The sequence below is a fragment of the Cyprinodon variegatus genome, unplaced genomic scaffold (assembly GCF_000732505.1).
Source record: "Cyprinodon variegatus isolate N-32 unplaced genomic scaffold, C_variegatus-1.0 Scaffold100, whole genome shotgun sequence".
Taxonomy (NCBI): domain Eukaryota; kingdom Metazoa; phylum Chordata; class Actinopteri; order Cyprinodontiformes; family Cyprinodontidae; genus Cyprinodon; species Cyprinodon variegatus.
This window is the reverse complement of record NW_015150553.1, coordinates 1052253-1073780: the sequence shown is the minus strand read 5'-3', so window position 1 is coordinate 1073780 and position 21528 is coordinate 1052253. Positions and strand designations below refer to the sequence as shown.

The 21528-nt window shown below is 37.1% G+C and overlaps 3 protein-coding genes across 3 annotated transcripts in view; all 3 read right to left on the bottom strand.

The window, feature by feature from the left end:
- kif27 (kinesin family member 27) overlaps positions 1-2033 on the bottom strand; it is a 9665-nt gene extending 7632 nt beyond the window's left edge. The window contains exons 1-3 of the mRNA XM_015374276.1: positions 1616-2033; positions 358-552; positions 7-122 (exon numbers count right to left, since the gene is read on the bottom strand). Coding sequence (XP_015229762.1) covers positions 7-122; positions 358-552; positions 1616-1916 — 612 coding nt within the window. The 5' untranslated portion in view covers positions 1917-2033. The remainder of the gene's footprint in view (positions 1-6; positions 123-357; positions 553-1615) is intronic.
- Positions 2034-4529: 2496 nt separating this feature from the next.
- LOC107084433 (chromosome unknown open reading frame, human C9orf64) lies at positions 4530-12264 on the bottom strand. Its single transcript, XM_015374269.1, has 7 exons — positions 12155-12264; positions 10468-10672; positions 9446-9593; positions 8122-8234; positions 6639-6782; positions 5923-6118; positions 4530-4853 (listed from the first exon to the last, which is right to left on the bottom strand). The coding sequence occupies exons 2-7, from the start codon at positions 10654-10656 to the stop codon at positions 4624-4626; spliced, it is 1020 nt and encodes a 339-aa protein (XP_015229755.1). The 5' UTR covers positions 10657-10672; positions 12155-12264; the 3' UTR covers positions 4530-4623.
- Positions 12265-12508: 244 nt separating this feature from the next.
- On the bottom strand, positions 12509-21218 carry hnrnpk (heterogeneous nuclear ribonucleoprotein K; the record flags this gene model as incomplete). Its single annotated transcript, XM_015374334.1, has 12 exons — positions 12509-13275; positions 14320-14489; positions 14932-14999; positions 15493-15525; positions 15902-15917; positions 16678-16717; positions 17678-17728; positions 18201-18529; positions 18748-18876; positions 19057-19170; positions 19726-19798; positions 21130-21218. Coding segments are annotated over 12 exons (1143 nt in total), but the record flags the coding sequence as incomplete, so codon positions are not given.
- Between the last annotated feature and the right edge of the window lie 310 nt (positions 21219-21528).

Genomic DNA, 21528 nt, shown 5'->3' with positions numbered 1-21528 from the left:
GGAACGACTGGAGTGCTCGTTCATACTGGTTGCACAAGTATGACGGAGGGCATTTCCCATCTGCACAGCATCGAGCAGCTCTTCAGGGGAGGTTACAGCCATTTCTGTGGCACCAACCACCACTGAAAATAGACCAAAAAATACAATAAGATCTGCTGGACAGACAAAATCCTGTTTTTATAATAAGTGTGGACATATTTAGTGTGCTTTTGTGCTCTTGCTATTATACTTAATCAGTCTTAAAACCTGGCAAAGATCACACTACTTTATTTATGTCATTACACACAAAATAACTGAGAATGTGATCTATTCTTTATTAGATTTTTCTTTATTATATTTGAAATTCAGAATTATTACCTGTATTCCCCTTTTCATCTTCTCTGATGTGAAGCTCTTTAAAGTTAGTGTTGATGTCCAACAGGTCCCGTAGCTCCTCTCTATATAGCTCCAGGTAAGAGACCCGCACCACGGCTTTAATGCCGTCATTGTTCTTCTGCTTTGCCAGCAACAAAAACACATCTTGGGCAACACGATCAATAATTCCTCCTTCATCTAAAAGAGATTTTTTTAAATGAAGATATTAATTAGTATATAATGCAACAATGCATGAAGAGAAACAAAATAAAGCTTGTGTGCACAATATTTATCTTTTCTATACTCTGAGAACTCACATTTTAACTTAATATTTAATCTTTAAATATAATTTAGTCTTCTGTGTATTTAAGTTTACTGTCTATTTGTTTTTACAACTGCTACAACTGAGACAATAAAGGCATTTTAATATCTTTAACCCTTTATAGGGCACTCAGTGAAATACTTTAAAAATCAAAATTTTAAGCCAGTAGAGTTATTGGAATCCAGGACAAGACCTTATTACCTTTGGAAAATTAAGAAAAAAAGGATTTTTGGGTGGCAAAAATGAATGTCAATGTAATAACAAGAACTTGCCCGAATATATTAAGAAAAATAACAAATGTGCTTCTATAAGAAATTCGTGAAAAACACTTTTTTTTGGTACATCATAATCTTAGAGGCTTTAATGCTAGCACTGGCACTTATATTATTTACTTTATAAACCTAAATATAACTGTTAACTAGGCTTATTAACTTTTTAACTTTACTTTTTAACCTTTCAATGAGCTTTTTACCTTTTTTTCTTCACTTGTTAACTTTTGTTAACTCATTTACAGTAAGTAATATATCATTCAAGGCCTCATTTAATTGGTCAAATGCCAAAATAAGATGTACAGCCATGTAGCAGTATCTTTAGAATGGCTGGATATAGATCTTGTGATTCTAGATCTCACTTGGGGGGGTTAAAAGATAAATCTAAAAAATAGAAAGATAATAAAAACATTTGTCAATACTTCAGTTCAAACAGCAAAATCTTGTTCTCATTCATTCCAGTATTTTATATTAATCGTTGATAACTATTAATCGAAATTGTTAATGAAAACAGACTTTTTTTTTTTATCTAAATGATATATGAACACTGATGTTCGATAATTAAAGTGAATTTACTGATATGCAAATCGCTTTTACAATATTCAGATTTAATATCCACATTTTTATTTATTTTAAATAAAACTACATACAGTAACTGTGGTCAACTTGCCTTGGCTTCCCCCTCCCAGTGTGTACGTCTTTCCAGAGCCAGTTTGTCCGTAACAAAACACCGTAGCGTTGAATCCACCAAGCAGGGACTCCACCAGCGGCTGGACACAGCTCTCATACACCTCATCCTGGCTGGCTGTGGGTCCGAATGCGTGGTCGAAAGAGAAGAGGCGGTCCGAACCGAGCATCACCTGCCCAGAACCCTGCGGTACCACCCGGACACACTCCTGGTGGTGGTGGAGGAGCTCTCTGCTGAGCAGAGGACGGATACGGACCGCGACCCGATTATAAACATCACTCATTAGGCCGAATTAAACCTATAAACTTACGATGGGGTTCACTGTTTTGACAAAATCGAACCCCTAAATATTTCAAAAATCTGATTTTGAAACATCTATGAGCGATTTTCCTGATATAACAAGACAACCATGTAACAGAACCCACGTTCAACGTTCTTAGGCATTTCTGTTACAGTTTCAGTTACTTCAGCTCTTTGGATTTGTTGTCGACTTGGGTTGCCCGGCAACCGACGCCGATGTGACGCATCTTCCAAAAAGCAGGAAGAATATGGCAGGCCATTTTGACATTTATTAGCTTGACTGAATATGTATATTCAGATCTGAAATTCATTTTTAGACATCCAGAATGTTTATTTCAAATAGGAGTAATGTCATTTTGGATATCTGAAAGTAACGGCCCAATACATATGAACGGGGAAAAGTTACCTCATTTGTCCTAGTAAGAGTTACATTTCAGATATCTGAAATTTATGTTTTAGATAGGAAGAATGTTATTTTAGATATCTGAAATGCTCATTTTGACTAGGAAGAAATGCATTTGAGACATCTTAAATATATATCCAGTCAAGTTAATGAATTTCAAAAGGGCCACTTAAAATTTCTAGATTTCTAGGTAGGCTATTTGAAAGTTTGTTCTTACTAGGACAGTTATATTGTTGGGAGCCTGAAATTTAATTTTTACTAGCAAAAATGTATTTTAGGATATCTATATGTACATTTCGGACTAGGAAGAATCTTATTTTAGAGATCAACAAATGGAACAATAGAGGACAGCACTTCTAATAAATGTCAAAACGGTCTGCCGTTGAAGAAGGCACGGGACAGGTGTCGTGAAGGCAACAGCGCCATCTACTGCATATAGTAGGTTACTGAATTTTTAGAACATAAACCCGACATACCTAACAGCTCTGTGCTCCGGGTTCCCAGTGGAAGCTATTATGGACATTTCATCAGAAACTTTTATATGAACTACAAAATGAAAAATGTTTCTTTTAAAATGTACAGGATTAACCCCGCTTACCTGTATATGTTAAAATATATACAGACAATAAACACCCATTGTAAATTTTGCAAAGAGTATCCAGATCAGTCCTTTGTTTCGAAATCGCAAAGTAACAAGAACATTTTGGAAGAAATGTAATAGCTTTATAACTTGTAATATGGATACCATTTTTTTCAGTATGCTATGAACATGTTATTTCTGGTGTGCATGGGGAGAGGACTAACATATTGAAAAGACTGGCAATTAATCTAATAATATTTGGCAAATTTAAATTCTTATCAATGCTTTTTTCCAATACTTATTAAAGAAACTGGATTATATAAATCCTTTATACACAAGGGTACAAACAAAACAGCTATAAATATATATTAGTGCCTTAAATCAATTTCATTGAATTTATTATAACATCTTTGTGTTGTATTATTTGTCTGTACTGAATGTCTTAACGTGGGTATCTATCCCCCTGGTATGCCTTGTTATATGTTTGGTATTCTGTTTCTTATCCTATGTTTATTTTTAAAGAAAGATGCCTATCAATAAAAAAACAAAAGCTCTATATATCTAGTGCCTATTAAAGAACGGAAATTACAAAACAATGAAAATAAAGACATTTTCTACAATTTATGGATTTAAAAAGTGAGAAGTGCAGTCTTATATAATGCAATCAATAATTGAAACAATCTGTGTTTTGATACAGAAAATATCCCTCCTTGCTTAAGAGTTGGTAATGTCGGAGATTTCCAGAAGAACTGGGGATAAATTATAAAAGTGATTTTTTGGTTGCATTAATTCTTCTATCATTTGTTTCCATGTTCAGTAAATTGCGACTGGTCACCACTTTTCTGTTGTGATCATTGTCTGCACTTTAAAAAAATATCGACACTTTATTTGACCAACAATGCTAAAAAAAAAGAATCTGATTCTCAGCTTCTGATTAAAAAGAAGAAAAGCAAAGCCAGGACTGAGCAAACCAGCTCCACCATTTTAAGGAATCTGGACTGTTTTGTCAGCCCTAATTCAAAATGCAAAACTACTGACCGGGAAAACTTTACACTAGATTGGTTCCTTTAAAGTCTGTTGAATACTTATGAACATTTGTTTCATTTATAAAATGTACAAAGAGAATATTTTAGGATTTTTTTTGCAGTTGGAACAACTTAAGATAAAGCATTGTTAGCTAAAGGCAGCATTGGTATAATCACCAAGAATGATGTACTTCTTTTTTTTCATCTGATCTAAAGAAACTCGACAAGCTGATAAAGAAGGTCGGCTCTGTTCTAGAACTCCTCCAAACACTCTGCAGATGATTCTACAAAAACAAATTCTTCATAAAGTGAATAACTTTAAGGTGAACCGTTCGCATCATCTGCAGGAGACTGTAACAGTGTCTTCAGTCAAAGGCTCCTTCAGATCCAATCTAAGACAGACTGATGCAGAAGATCCTTCCTGCCTTCAGCTATCAACATCTGTTAGAATTTGTTACAGATTTATTTTCCTTTGGGATCAATAACATACTTATCAATCCCACTGACCACTTCAAAACATGCATGATGTAACTAAATAATATAGCTTCAATAGTCACAAAATACATTTGTTATAAAATATTCAATGTGAAAACATTTTCACTGACTGCAAACTGGCCAGTTTTATTTAATCAAAGTTTATTTTACAGCAGAAAATGAAGCCTGTCACAATACTCTGCTTAGATCAGTAGTAAATGCAGCGTGTGTGGTGAATGGGAATGTGGGCCATCTCTTTGTGGTGCTGCTTAGCAAAAGGCCAAAGGTAGAAGTCAATGATAGCAGAGTTAATGCTGCTGACTGCTCCGTCTCTCTCCTGGATAAGCTTCTGCAGACTTTCTTTGATCAGCTCCACAGACCAAATCGAACATCCTCGGATCTCGACCTCCCTCCGATCCCCTGAAGGTAGCAGCTCACCTAAGAGAGATCACCCCTGAGGATTATTTACTTTCTGTTTTCCGTTGGTTTAAAACAGCCACCTTGGAATTTGCCCATATTATATTGAAATTCAGCATGAGAGACTAACAGAGTCATAGAGGAAAATCTGAAAAGTGTGACGTGCATATGTTACAGCAAAGTAATGGGGAATCCATAGAAGCTGCAGACATTCGCAGCTTAGGGAGACAAGAGCACAAATATTAGATGTGCACTTCTGAAATCTGATCTTTTTGAAGAGGTAAGAAAGAATTTAGCAAACATGTGGAAAAAGGTGCTCTGAAACAAAACCAAAGCCTGCATGCAAAACACAAGGTAAAACGCAACATTTGGTTCAATTAAAAACTTCAAGTACAATTCTAATCACATTTTTGTTTATAATAATTTAAATAAATGCCGTAAACTGATAAAACATAATGCATAGCAACAATATATAAGTTGATTCCACACATAAAAATTAAGTATTTGATAGAGTTTGGTGCAGAGCAGCGTAATGTTCTTGGCTGAGATTTTCCCCCTTTAGTGTGACCCCTCCCCTATTCAAAGACAAGGAGAAGGAAAATGGTTGCTGTAAGAATGATCTAGTCAAAACCCAGACCTAAATCCTGTTCATAATACGCGGCAAAATTTCCAAACCGATGTTTGGAGATGCTCTCATTTAAAATCCAAGTGGCAAATTTCCAGATATGCAAAACTGATGGAAACAATGAGCAAAATATATGAAGCAGTAAGTGCCATAAATAAATCATACGCCATAGTATTGAGTCAGGGGTACAGAATATAGAAGCAGGCCACACTTTTCAGATTTATATTTTGCTTCCAGCTCAATCCAACTATTTGAAACTTTGTGTTGGCCAAACAGAAAAATCTTAATAAAAGCTTCTGGTTTTTAAGAAAGACAGAAGGCTGGATGGTAATGTGGTGCAGCAGCAGAGCAGGCGCCCATTTGTGCAACAAAAAACGTGTTAATGTTTTAAAGGTATGAATATTTTCTTAAAGAAAGCAAATACATTAATCAAATCGAGTAAACACTCATGTCTCCATTTCTCACCGTTCTTCAACGCCTGCATCAGTGCATCAGAGTATCGCAGCACTCCCAAATACACGAGTGCTTGAGGGACCCTGTAGTCTGCAAACATGGTGAGCCAGTCCATGTTGATGATGTCACCCTCTCCTCTGGCTTCCATCACACCCCAGAAATCTGCTACTAAGATCTGGGCTCGCTTGTAGAGGGAGATCCTTTTGCCCTTAAACAATAAGCAGATTAGCACAACATTGAATTAATCTTCACTCAGCCTCCAACTACTGAAATTTATTGCTCTTACTTCAACACATTAAGAATCACTATGTAACAGTAGTTTAAGGGTGTCCTTCACAATTTTTTATATTTTACTTAAAAAACACACAAAAAAAATGCTGAAAACTGTGAGCGACCCTTAAGATGAACACTTTTGATCAGCATCAAGATATATGTCATTCTACTTTTGGACAGAAGGGGGAACCATCATGTTAACATTTCTTCAAAGTCCTCCGCAGGCAGTTAGTTTTAAGCTGTTTAAGAGAAATGTAATAGGCTTAATGTGAGGTTTAATAATCAAAGGATTAAATATTAAGAAAGTAGGCTGTGGAAGGTAGCTAACCCTAAGGAGGCCAGAAAACCACAAAGACAGTGGGAGCAACTGACAGTTGATACCTACTGAATATCTTTGCAGTTTGTATAATTTCAGACATTCCTCATCCTTTTCTGTGTTTATTCAGTCCACTGACCTCATAGGTAGCTTCATCCCTGTAGGATGGGATCTTCTCCACAATAAGCTCCACCATCTTCCGAGCGTCGTTTCCAGCCTGGCTGATAAAACTGCGGAAACTTCCTCCGTGTTCCAGCAGCACGCGGCCGCCTTCAGTGAGGACCTGGACAGAAAGATTCAGGTTGTAAAGGACACAGATCTAACATGATAAATGAGATGAGCTGCTCACCATCAACTAGTTTTAGAAAGGGAGTAAATAAATATAGAATTAGAGATGACTGATGAGAAACAACAATAAAGTAATAATATAATTTATATTAAATTTGCTGCCTTGAACAAGGCAAGAATTTTTGCATTGGTACCAGAGGCTTTGATCATTTCTTAATCAACCACATAATTTGGTTGTAATTCAACTGGTTTCTGTTAATACAAATAAGAAGCTTGTTCTTATCTATAAAACAGGACAGGTCGTTTAAATTCCATATTCAGTTGGTATCTAGAACTTCCTTCTATCACCATTGGGACTATTTTGTCAGAGTGAAGGTGAAAACGCATTGGTTATCATCACTATAAAAAAAAAAACATATAAAAACCTTCATCTTATATAGTAATAGTTTGAATGATAAATGAAAAATCAAATTTCTTGTATTTGAGCTTCCTTTTATGAATCTCTGTTAAATCCAGAATGCAATATAAAACTCTCTTTCTAATGCCTAACACCTTACAGGGGTCATGGAATGCAAAACCGAGTTTATATTGTCATAGATGAATAACGATAGTTCAGTGGGTGAAATGGACGTACAGAGAAGTTCAAACCCCATCGGTACCTCCTCTCTTTGCAAATCTCACATTTCTAAACTTCCACCATACAAACTTCCACCCGAGTTGACATAAACTCTGGGATGTTGCCTTATTTGGTTCTGGCCTGTACTCAGAACCTGCCTTACCCCTCATTCTCATTGTAAACCAACCAATCAGCGCACAGCTCACCTAAATATTCCTGAGCATACCATAAAAGGGACTAAACCTGTTTCATTCTGGGGCTTTTAGCCAGGTTTGCATTAGGGCTCATAGAACAGCAAATATGCCATTTTCAGCCCAACCAATGTTACACACCCTATTCAGAGACCTTAAGGACCAGCACCAAATACCCTGTATAATCATTCTATGACCTCTTTAATAAAGGGTTAACTACTGGCACATAGAGTTTCTAAAAGTAGAATTGGAGGCAGATCTTTTACTTTTTAAGACTTCTCTCCTGTATACCCTAAAACTCAAATTTGTATTCTCTGAGCAGACACCCTGTCTACTTTTGAGACTGGGCTTAAATCTTTCCTTTTTGATGAATCTTACAGTCGGATAGGCTCAGGTTATCCTGAGTTATTTCTTTAGTTATGCTGCTATAGGCTTAGGCTGCTGGAGGACATAATGTCCAATTTTTTCTCACTCTATAAAAAAGTGGAAAAACAGAGTAACAAACAAATGTAGGTTAAATGTAGAACCTGGTGACGTTCCTGAAGCATCGGCATGCCCGTGTCATTGTCTGATCGGAGAACGTGTTCCAACTCCTCCACACTCATCTGGGAAAAGTATTTGGGATCAGTGATGGGAACGCCTTTGGAAAGGGAAGGCAAATTATATTGGTTATTATTTATGTTTTATAATGTTTAGTAAAAAAAATTAAAGAATTTTTTTCTGATTTCATGTTTTAAGCTCTACTGAAGCACATTCTAGCTAGGACTATCCGTGCTTTACTGAGAGAAGCTGTCAGAAATATAAAGGGCACAGCGATAACACATCCAGAGTGGTATTCCATACGAGACATAACTGATTCATATCCGGAGCCATTCATGCTAATTATAAATTCACCATCAGCCTCATGCAGAGCCATCAGCAATTTCCCCCGTACTCCGAGCTTACAAAGGGCACACAGACAATAAGTGGCCATAATAAGACCACATTTTTTTATTTTCTGCTAGGAATAAGAAAACAAAAATAGCCACATGGCATAATGCCACCGTGTCATGTACTGTGACACTGTGGCAGCATTTTCTGCCAATGGCTCAGTGTTTGGACTTTTGTATTCACACATTTTCCCCCAACTGGGATAAATCTTATTTTCTTTGCAACCTTTTTTTTCTTCTTCTTCTTTTGTACCATTTTCTCTTCAGTCTACTACCACAGCATGGTGGCTCTGGCTGCCAGGCAGTGTCGAGGTAGATTTACTCCAAAAGGGGTGGATGGAAATATTACCGGTATTACATGATGAATTTATTGTATTACAGGCATAAGAGCCATCATCTACCCGCAGACCTTCCCGCTTAAGGGGGAGAAAGAAAAAGTACAATGTAACAACAACGATGAAAAACAAAACGAGAAGCACATAAAAGCAGCAACTGCAGTTTAAATGTTTGTCATTCCAAATATCTCTGGTGGCACTTTCCTATCTGTTGTGCGTGTATTTGTGTAGTCGCTACTGTGTTTAGGTGTGTGCATCTCCATGTATTCATGTTTGCGCAAAAGGAGGCAGAAATTAGAACAGAATAGAATCAAAAAATAATAGAAAATCCCTTTAGTGTCCCACAATGGGAAAATTCTGGTGGTAAGATGAAATTGAAATTTGGAGGTGGTCAAAAACAAAAGATGAGGGTTCAGTGAAGAAATCCTACCAAGCCTCCCAAAGATGGCAAATGCAGAAAAGAATAGAGAGAGAAAGAGAGAAAGAGCTCATCCTGAACACCAACCTACTTCCTTCTGCTCCTTCTCGTTCAGATCAAAACGGCAAAAGCTAGAATTGAGGTACATGACGTAGTGAAGTGCTCTTACCTTCTTCCATGGCTCTGGTGATGGCAGCACATAGGGTCATGTAGCCAGTGTAAGTGGTGCCTTTATAGGTCACCTCACACTGCTGTGCCTCGTTCTCTGGCCAGAAGGAGAAGTTCATGGTATCGACAACAAATACCCAGTTTAACGCCTACAGGGTTATTAAAAAACCATCGTTAAGTAGAAATCACTGGAAAGTGGAATAATCTTTACATAGTTTTGCACAAACATTTAATCAGATGTTCGTTTTAATTAGTTTCATACATTACAGTGGAATATTATTAAATCTTTTTACCTTTCAATGGTACAATAATTATTTTACTAAATTCAACACATAACAGTCTGAAAGTTTAAGACTGAAAATTAATAATTTTAATAGTGAAGTAATATTGTAAATAATAAAGATTTCGGGATAAATTATTTAAGATAAAAAAATTCACATTTTCGGACTCATTAATATTGTCTTACAAGTGTCCAAATGTTGGGATGTTAACAATCCTTACATTTAAAGATTAACATAAAAAAAGGAAAGTTCTACATTGTGTGTTTACTAGATAATTATATACTTGACATTTTATTTTAGTACCATTTTGATTTAGTTCTTCCCTAAGCTTGACATTATGTGGAACACCAAGTTACATTTTTTAATTAACAAAAACGTTGTTAGAAAAAGAAAAAAACCTGTAATATTCATAATTCAAATTAAATCTAATTTAACCCAAAAGCAGCAAATTCTTCAAAAATGTTATTTGGTTCAAATGATTTTTCTCATTTTTAATTTCAGAACATCAATCCGCATTTATTTGTAATGTATTTTTGTCATTCAACTTTTGAACATTTTGTATTTTATACAAACTATAAAAAATGGTAATATATTATATATATATATAAAAAAAAAAAAAAGGGAACATCCCCTCTTCTAACTTCTCTTTGATTCTGTTTAAACCCATCTATGGAAGCAAGTGATTTTTTACATTTGCATTGAGCTGAAAGTTAATTCAGCCCTGTGGTGCTGAGAAACTCCCCTGATCAGAGCCTGGTGCTGGAGCCAGAGGATTGGCCATCTTCCAGCCACTAGCTGTCAGGACGTCACTGTGTCTGAGGCCGTAGAGCATCTCTGCTACCTTCTGCACTCCAGCTTCCTCGATAAAAACGTCTCGACTGTGCTGTGCCACAAATCGCCCAGATTCCCTGGGAAGGAGAGGTTTCTCCATGATCACTGCTGCAAAACTACAACGGAAAAAACAAGAAAACATCCCATATTAAATGAAAGGACTCGGTTTCTCAGAAACACACATCAAACACAAATCTAAAGAATATATAGCTGGTTTTAAAATTAAGGCTAAATATAGCTTCCATGATAATGCTTCAGTGCTAATAGCAATTTTACAGTTTTCAATATAATTTACTGAGGAGGTGTATCATGCTCAGGTCTTGAAGGCTATCGTTCAAGGACAGCGTTGGGATTTTTTATGAGATAAAACAGAGCCTATTACATTTCTAAAATTAAATTAAAAGCATTGACAAGGACAGCCTGGAATGTGATTTTTTGTCTATTCTGCCTCAAAAAGGTAACTTTCAGGATTTCTCCTGATCAATCTTCTTATTAACTCTAGCTATGGAGAATCATCCCCATAGCACAATTCTGCCATCACTATGTTTCACAACATATGTTGGCGGATATGTAGGGTTATTTTGTTTCTTCACAGAATTATAGGTGCACACTTTTCTTCTGTGTAGAATCCACTAACTATTTGATTGATCTCTATAGCAGGGGTCACAAATGTGATGCCCACAGGCACCAAGGGGCCCTCAAGGACCACATGGGGTGCCCTCAGCATCTTAATAATGAAGTATGGTAGCCTACTTCTAAACATGCATGAGCCATGAGCACCTTTTCCAGACATTTCTTTTTTTTTGAATAAAATTCAATCAACGGTTTTGAATACTTTAACGAGGAGCAGCAGATGTTTTTTTTTTTTTGTCTGGTCACCAACTACACCAAAAAATGACAGATTTATTAAAAAGTATGAATATTGTGTAACATTAACAGGAAGGGCAAAGTCCACCAACGGTTTTAAGTTTGATTTTTTTTTTCTTTTCATCATATCAATAATTTTGAACATTTAAGCATTTATAGGGATTTCAAAAATGACAAAATATTTAGGTGAATGCTGACTCCTCAGATTCATAGGTCTGCCTAGGACTCTGTGCCCATGGAGCAGCCCTTACCCTTAAAAAGGTTGGAAACTCCTGATCTGCAGCTTCAACTTGAAATTTAGGACTTTTTTAACTGAAACCTGCTTTGAACTTCTCAAACATTTAATCCTCCATCCGCCTGCTTCTTAGCGATGTCGTTTAAGTAATGTTATTTAAAGCACCGTCGAGGTGTTTCATATATAAAGTAACGCAGACGTTAACTTTAATAATGAAGTATGGGACTAAACATGCATGAGCACTGAAATTCTATTCTACACTTTTTCCTGCATTAAAAAAAATAAAATTCAATCAACGGTTTTGAAAACTTTAAACGAGAAACAGCAGATTTTTATTTTTTTGTCTGGTCACCAACTACACCAAAAACTGACATTAAAAGGTATGAATATTGTTTAATATTAACAGGAAGGGCAAAGTCCATCAACAATTTTAACATTCGTCAGTGCTGCATTTAGTTACCATCTGTACCACTTTAAACATTATCTTTGAACTTACTATTAGCTTGTGGCTCGGTTCTGCTCAGATGTTTTTTTCCCCATTACTAAAAGCAAAACACGACCGCTTTGTTTCTACTACCGGGTTTGTAGCTGTCAACCAATCAGTGAAACCCTCCGTCTGATCGACCAATCACAACAAGGAAGGAGGGAGCTCGTTATGCGCATGCGCGGAAACCATTCCAAGCAAACCGTTTGTGAACATGTGGGGATACAGAGAACCGAAAGAGTAGTTTAATTTACTTTCTTAAAATCCTCTGTTGAATTTTAAGATTTCTAGTAACTGAATCAAGCAGTCATTGATAATGTTAAAAATCAGAAAACCATATTCAGTAAAAAGTGGTATTTTTATTTCTCTTTAGATTTGACATTGTGAGGTTCACAACAATGAAGAGAAAATGAGTTCAGAGCAGAGGAAATTGCAGACAAAATAGAAAAGATCAGCGTGTGTCCAATAACTAATATACTACCTTAAATCTTTAACTACCAAAACAAACAATTTTTGGAGTTACTTCAGTATTTTAAGTTTATTTTTTCCCACACCACTACAGAGTTTGTACAAATTATTCAATTCTATTTGTACAGAACTCTGAACATAAGCATTGCAAAATCAATTCTACAGAGCTAACTTTACCCAGAGCTGTTAAAGAACAAAAGGAACATTGTACATTCTGTATGTTACACAAATTTGTAGGAGACAACCAAAAGCATACAAACCCACACACACACACAAACATCCACAATTATGCATAAAAACAAACCAAATCCATCCAAAAATAAAGGTTAAGTTTATTATTTGAGGAAAATCTGACTTTTTGATGAATGTGTCACATTAAAGAAAAAAAAATAATAATCAAAGATTTCTGACAAACTGTTGGACTACACTTAAAAATGCAGATCTTCTACATTTTCGTGGATGCGCAGGAATGTAGGACATTTATTTAATTAAAAATACAAAAATAAAATAAAAAATAGACACCCACAATCCAGAGTAAAAATCTGAAGGGGGATGTGTTGGACCAGGGCAAAGAGATTTGAGAAGAGGAAGGGGGGGTCAATCCAAGTTGTCTTCAATCTGCTCCCTCAGGGGTCTACAGCAAATGACCAGAGTACTGCTTCACACTAAAATGAAAACAAATACAGAAAAGGCTAATTAAAACCGCAAAATATTAGATTTTCTAAAAAAATAAATAAATTTACAGCTGCAACCAGAGCAGAATAAATGTGAGAGCAGAATGATTTGCAGGATGGCTGGCCGAGAAGATGATATGATTTAGGATGAGAAAAGGAGGAAAAAGAGGTGTGGCTAGCAGGTGCAGAACAGAAAAGGGTAGACAGGAAGGAAAGGGGAGGTGGAGTTTGTTATCATGGCAACAGTACACTACTCATGAGACAGAGCAGGGGGTCTGAGGATGTATTAGCAATCGAGCAAAGCTCACATGGCATCAATAAGGAAATAGTTTGTATTATACGTGCCTACTGGTTGCCAAGGGAAACAGAAGAGGAGGAGCCTGTGCTATTTGGCAGACTGTGATTTGTTGTTGCTTAATCTAACTAAAAACAACAAAATCACTAGTCTTCCACACAGCAGCAGCCAGGGAAGAATCGATTCCACTCCCTGCTTCACAGTGAAACGGCTTTGATGGCAAATGGAAAACCCTTCTTTTCCTTTTTCATTCTACTGATCAGATTTTACTGGATGAGTGTGAGTCAATCAAAAGTGTCACTCACACCCCCCTTTATAAAAATAACTGATATTATGCACCTTATTAAGCATGCCTACTCCTTCACAGCCATTTCATGTAAGAGGAAGGTTTGAAGTAGTTGCAGGTTGCATGGGGAAGAAAGGAAGGGGGTTAGTGAAGAGACAGCAGGCAACAGAACCGTACAACCCAAGAAAAACTGGGCTGTCTGATGTTAGAATGGGATTAATACAAAAGAAAATAATCTTATTGATCAACAGTGTGTGTTAAATTAAAGAAGAAAAAAACAACAACAGGATTTTATGTTCTTACTAAAAATATTACATATAGAACAATAATATGGAATTTAAGAGCATGTTTTTTTTAGGTTTCAAAGATATAATTTCAAGAAATGTGTGAAACCCTAGGGTAGTAATTCAGGAACATCTATAAAATGGAATAAAAACCAGGGGGAAACACAAACCTGTTCTGTAAAAGGTACTGGGCATTCTGGATCTGGTCCTGGGTACCAGTGATGGTGATGATGCGATCCTCTGAACCCTCCAAAGGTTCATCAATCTTTATAGAGGCCCCAGACTCGTGGCGAATCTGTTTAATCCTCTGGCCTCCCTTTCCAATGATGGACCCAGCCAACTGTTTGAAGAAAAGGCAAATGAAAAGAGTCAGGGGGGGAGATGGATCAGATCTGCCAGGTCTTAGGTTTTTTCCTGACTTGAAGAAAATATGCTAGTTTCTTTCTTTTTTTTGTTGGAGTTTGGAATCCAATGCAAAATGCCTTTCTATTAATTTAATCTAATGCCATTAATCTAAACTGAATTTGATTATACTAGTGTTAAACATAAATCCAAATAAGGTCTCAGATTTAAAATATTAAATGTTTATTTTACATTTAGAATTACAGGATCACAAAGTTTATATTGTTTTTTATTCAACAAAATTTGGCTTCCTAATAGGAAAACTGTGGCACTAACCACGTAGATGTTGAAATAATTTACCACACAAGAATTAAAGTCCATGAAGCTATAGTGTCAGCAGAGCTTTTACTAAGCTTTCCAAGTTTTGGAGTCGCACTCACGTCTTTAGGGATTGTCACTTGTGTGGTAATGACAGGACCGCCCATGTCACTGTAGGAGCCACGTCCACCTGATGGCCGAGTGAAGAAAGGTAAAAACCAAAGCAAACATGCAAAGAAATGCAGACTGTAGGAAGATACAAGAACCCAAGAAAACCCAGCATTTCTTTGTACCAAAATTGCTGAGCACTGAAAGAACAAGGACAAATTTTTAAGAAAGAAAAACAATGAAAACAAAATATACCTTTTTATGACTAAAAGACTGCCACGTAGTAACACAGCATGATGGTGTGTTTGTTGCACGAGTGCATGTTACACTACAAGATGAGTCACTTAAATGGTTGGAAGAAAAGTTGTAGAAGCAGGTTGCTCATAAAATCAGCGCAGTTTCTTTTCCCGTATAAAAATGGTTCAATCATCAGTCTCCAACCACATTTTGAGTGACATCTTTGAGCAGTCTATTGAGAGGTGGTTAGCTTAAAATTAAATAATACAACGAATCGAATCAAAAATCAGTAAAAATCTTAGACTAGTACTGATTGAGGGCAAAGGAGGAAGACTAACCTGACGGGTAGCTATCCCAGGAGGAACTGTTATCTGAGCGGGACAGAAAAAACGCAGATTGTTGACTATGTGATGAAATAATTGAGTGTCTACCTAAACATGTGACTCCAAGAACTGCCAAGGACAACACACCATCAATTTGTTGTTATAGTAAAATGTAAAAGAACAAAATTTAAAAAACAAACAAGACCGCTCTTGTGCCAAAAAAATAAAATAAAATAAATAAAAGAAACACAAAAAAATAACCTTCCTTTAACATGAATCACAACTGCAATGCCCTTCCACAACACCCCAAACATATTTCTCATCATCTTGTCCTCTTCCTTCCCTCCTGGGAAGAAAGCTGAGGCCTGCAGTTTTATGTATGCAAGAGCCTTGAAACAACAATAAAAGGCAGTTTTCTACTCACCATATCCACCACCGCTCTGCAGGAAAAAGATAGAACACAGAAGTGTTACAGCAAGAAAACCAATAAATTCCTGTCAGTGTTCTACAGAGCTGAAATAAATGGCTACAGGTTGGTGAGCATGGATGCAGCGCTCAGCCTCATTCGGAGTAGATCCAATTGAAAGCCACCCAGTTTTCATCCATGAGCCCGACTCCACCTCCTACCCCCATCCATCCCCCTCTTCCTGTCTCTCCTTGCATCTCTATCACCCCCCCATTTTCAGCTGCTGCTGTTGTTGCCAAGGCAACAAGCAATTCAAAAAGCTGTTGCCCAGCAACAGCAGGCAGTTTCCTGCCAGGTCTCAGGAAGGGAGGGAAGAGAAAAAGGCAGAAAGAAACCTTCCAGTCCTTCAAGAAAGCATTATGAGTGCTTAGCAACCAACCATGGCCACCCCCACCTCTCCACTCCCAACATCCTCTCTCTCTCTTTGCAGGAGAAAACAGGCTGGCCATGAAAAATACACAGCAAGAGGGCAATTACAGCCGATTATTATGGGGTGTCTCCGGCTGAGGTGATTATGGTCATTTGGTGGGATGGCTTACAACGTGCAACCTGCTTTGCATCCATGGACACAACTCATTTGTTTTGCCACCAAAATACTTTGATAATGGCCATAAAATACACAATCACAACATATTGTCTAGTGCTAGGACTAACCAGTGTGTTAGCCTGAGAATGCTCACGCCTAATAGAAAGCGAACAGCAGAGCTGCCTGCATTTAGCAAAGGGTCACTAACCATGTTATCGCTGTAGCGATCCGGTCTGCCTCTTCTGTCACTGGCGACGCGGAAGGGAACAGACAGGCGGAGAGGGAAAAAAAATAAAGATGCTGGATGAGTCGGATGGGAAAGAAATAGAAAATACTTGGGAGAAAAAAAATTGAAAACATTCCACAGAAGATTTCTGGTCTAGGTCAAACTGCACACACACGCTGAGCATGATTACAGTATAAACACATTTCCTCCCAACCATCTTCCCACACAGTAACAGGAACAGCTCTGACAGTGTTATGGTGAGAGGAGTGACAGGTGGTGGAGATGCTGATTAGTGCCAAATGCTGCAGTTATTTCCCTCCTGAAGACTGAGTACAAATAGTGAAAATACCTAAAAAAGTTGTATGAGAAATGTGCTCTTGTACTTAACATAAAGGCTTGATTTCTTTGCATAAACCTTTAATCTGGAGATCATTTGAGAAAAGGTAAAAATTTGTAGTTTTATAACATGCATGTCTGACAATTTAGGCTAAAAGATAAAGGCAAAAAAAATATTCCATATGCATTTAATATATTGGTGTATATTGGTTGAGATTTTTTGTACTTTTCCTCTTTGAAGGTTTTACTGTAACACTGAAGCACCAAAATAAATAAAGTAGGTGCATTACAGACTATAAGGGGTCAGTAAACTGGGAAAACATACAGCAAGAGGAGCTTTTTTCAAAAAGATCACTAAATGTAAATAACTGACTGCACTGTATACAGTTTGAGGCCAAGTAATTCTTAACCATATTTGTAAAATGAATGGTGATCATAAAGAAAATCATGATGTTGTAAAGTTCCAATTGTTGCAGGATAATGGTTTCAACGCTAGTAAGCCTACAGTTTAAAAAAAAACAACACGGTAAGGTACTGGAAATGTTTTTTTTTTTTCTTTAACTATTTGGGTAAAATATTCTTTTCACTGCATTTTTTACCATTGGTTTTTGGAGTTTAGTTTTGGGGGTTGGAAGCAGTAACTTACTTTGACCTGTCATCTGAGCCGCGGTAGGAGTCATAGTAACGATCGTCTCTGCTGAAAGCATGGAAATAGAGAAAATGAAACAACCAACTGTCAGCTTGAAAGAATATTAAACATAAATAGCTTTTCACTAAAGAAGGTAGCATCAGCTTACAAATTAAATTTTGGATATTACTTTTCATAAAATAAAGCTGGTAAAATATTTGAATTTGTCTGACTGAAAAGAAAGCATTGCAGACAGATTTGTGGGGGAAAAAAAAACCAAATAGCTAGGTTTACAGTCGAGAGCACACCAACCAAGACACGGCTATGAAATTTAGAGGTGATCTCTGCCTCTAAAGTCTTGGCCTTGTCGCAGCACTCCTTGGTTTCAGTTGGTGTGGTCTTGAATAAAAATAGCTACAAATGAAGGACATCTCTAAGGTATAGAAACACTTAAAACTCAAAGACTTTATATAAATTGAGGAGACACATAGTCCGTGTGGATTAATTAAGAATAAAGTTGAAAAAGGAAAACAGAGCGTACCCTCCTCTGTATGGGTGTCCCATCGGCATGCTACGTGGACGCCCATTTCCTCTGCCAACCCTGCTGGGGTGGGGTGGAGGAGGACCCCGGCGTGGGCTAATATCATCGTAATCGCGCCGCGAGGGAGGCAGCGGGCCGCGTGCTCCTCTGCTGGAAGGCATTCTGTCATATCCACGATCACCACTGGACCTGCCTCCGCGCATAGGGAAGCCTCCCATGAGCCTACGGCCGCCTCCCCTTTCCTCAAACATCATGGTAAAACCTCCATATTCATACGTTTCGTCATAGAAGTTTGGATCATAGGGCTGTGTACGGCCTTTTATTGGAGCCTAAAGGGAACAAAGTTGTATTTTAATTCCTAAATGTTAAAAGTAATGTTGTACATTGGTATTTCTGTTCAATATCCAATAAACCTTTTATTTTTGTGATGAAAAAAAAAGATCTAAATAAAGTAATTTAGCTCAACACAAGAGTAAATTCCAAATCAGAAAACTTAGCACACATAAAGCACACATAGCATTCATTAACAGTGGTAAATCATTCTTACATCAGAGATGAGCTCCAGCATAGTCTTTATACACTCCACCACCCTCTCCATTTTACCACCAACCAGCACTACACGGTCTGTTGACTGGGGACAACACTCCTGAAACAGCTTGATGCTGGTCTTTGTGTTCTACGGAGACACAAAAAAAAAAAAAAAACATTCATGTATAGATACAGAGGGGAAGAAAGAGCTCCAAGACACTTTAAACCAAAATTCTCTAAAACTAGGAAATCATTGATATTAGAACTGATGAAAAGACGACACACTGCCCCCCACCTGATATACCTAAAAAGACTTATAAACACAAACCTCACGAAGCTCTTTGATCTTTGCTCCTTTAACTCCAATGATGGAACCCGCCAGACTCTGATGGATCAGCAGACGGAGCTCACAATCAAAGTCGTTGCCGTTGTACTGCTGGTACTGTTGAAATACAAGTAAATATCTTCATTAACCTCTCTTAAACACGCCCTTTCATTTTCTGAAAAAATAAAATTAGTTTAGCTAAAATGTTCTGTCCAAACCTTCTAGAATTACCTACTATATTTTCCTGTTAGGAAATATTTATAAACTTAAAACACACTATCACAAAAACACAATGTCACTGTAAAACTAAAAACGACTCTCCCATCACTCTTGTTCTGACGGCAGTTTTAAGATTGGTCTAAATGGTCAAAACTTCCAGACAAGTTGCTTAATCTGACGCAACTTGTTTTCTCTGCAGTAGCATAACAGACTTTCTATTATTCCAACTAATGTTTGCTATGAAACCTCCCAGAAATACATAGCAGCCTTTATTTGTTGAAACTCGTATTGTTGCAACATTAACCAACACCATCAAATATGATGTAATAAGGAATAAAAACAAGTCAAGTTTAACCAGTGTATTAACTTGCAGGTAATCAAAATAAATAAATTTAAAAAAATTGATTTATAATGCCTACAAGTTAACTTCATAAATACATAAAAAGAACTCACTTCTTCCAATGTGGGGATAATCTTCAGTAGGATTTCTCCAATAGTCTCTATGTCTGCACTGATGCTCAGGATTCTTCATAGTTTATCCACCAATGACAAAACAGAGCACAGCAACAGAGACAGGGTGGGGTAAGGGTGCCCAGAAGGCATCCAAGGGGAGAAAAAACAACGTTTCAAATTATTGAGTTCATTTATCACCATCTGTCTAACTCAATTAGTTACACTACTACAAATAAATAATTATTTTAAGTTTCCTCGTATCTTACTCTAAGTTGGTGATATCTGTATAGCGAAGATAGCAAAAAGCTTGCGCCAAAATACATCCTTGCCCAGAAAAAAGCAGTACAGTGGAAAAACTAAAAAGGACCCAAAAGAAAGACGAACTGGTTTTGGCGACCATTGAGGAAGCGAGATGGGGAAAGTGAAGTTTTAGGAAGAGATTTGTGCCATAGTAAACTCTAGTTTTATGGGAAAGGTTGGTGGATGCACACCACAAATAAAACTTTCTAATTGAGGTGACAAATCAGGCAAGAAAAAAGGAGGGTTTTTTAAACCTTAGTTTTCATGTTTGAATTTAATGAAAATAGCGACCAGAATATTGTTGTCTGTATCCACCATGTCAATAAAATAGTTTACTGATAAAGACAACTACAGCAAGTTATACATGGAAGCAGCAAAAGCCTGAAGATATGGAAAGGTAGGAGTAGACTACACTATTGTAAAGTTGTAAATTTCTATAATAGGGTTTGGATGAATCTAAATTAAAGCGAATCACTAATGAAAGGACCAAGTAAAAGCCTTTTGTTTTGTTTTTTAACTCCAGCAAATAAAAATCAGGTGACACAGAGCACAGACACGGAAATAAACACTCACTGTTGGGGATTCAAATGAAAAATATCTAAATGTCATCAGGAATTCAAAGAGAAAATAGTTGAGATGAGACTAAAGGGAAATTAGTTCATTAAACTAACAGTAAAACCAAAAACACTGTTATATTTATATATAAACAAAGATTTTTGAAAGGAAAGGTAAAGATACAGGACAGATGGCCACAAATAAAAGAGAAAACCTAAAAAAATAAAAATAAAAAAAACCCAACAACAACAAACAACCCACAACAGATTTTAGCATTTTTTTTTGACAGTGGAGTGACCCTGACAACACCAACTTTAGTAACAATTCTGGCATGACTGCAAAAATGGCATAGAAAGTATATTAGCATGTTGTTTAGCAGAATTAACAGGCAGAGAAGGATAAAAATTGCATTTAGGCTCAGGCTGAAACACTTTAAATCTGTTTAAACATAGTGACTTGACAAAAGGCAGGACTACAAATTATTGTTCACTTCTTCTTGTTTGTTTGACCTGTAGTCAGGCATTGAGAGGGAGGAGCTTAGGGACATACCGCTCAGGCCCACTGCTGTCTGGGACTGACACACTGGCATTGTACTGGGCGTGGCATGGGCAGGGGCCGGGGCCATTCGAGCACAGATGTCAATCAAGTAACACGCCCATTTAGGGACAGGGCACGATTATGGGCGGGGCCAACCAGGGTGTCAGGTGGGCGGGCGCAGGAGGGGCCATCCAGAGCATGGGCAACAGAGGAGGAGGAGGAGGAGGAGGAAGTGGGCAAAAAAGTAAAGAGTAAAAATAATAAACAAGGGAGAGGGGAGAGGAATACATTTTTAATATACAGGCTCTGCAGTGTTGAAATGTGATTTTAAATTGATTCTCTCAGAGATTGGGTTGTCAAAGAGAGAAAAGAAGAAACTGACATTGGAAAAAGGGAAATGGCATATTATAG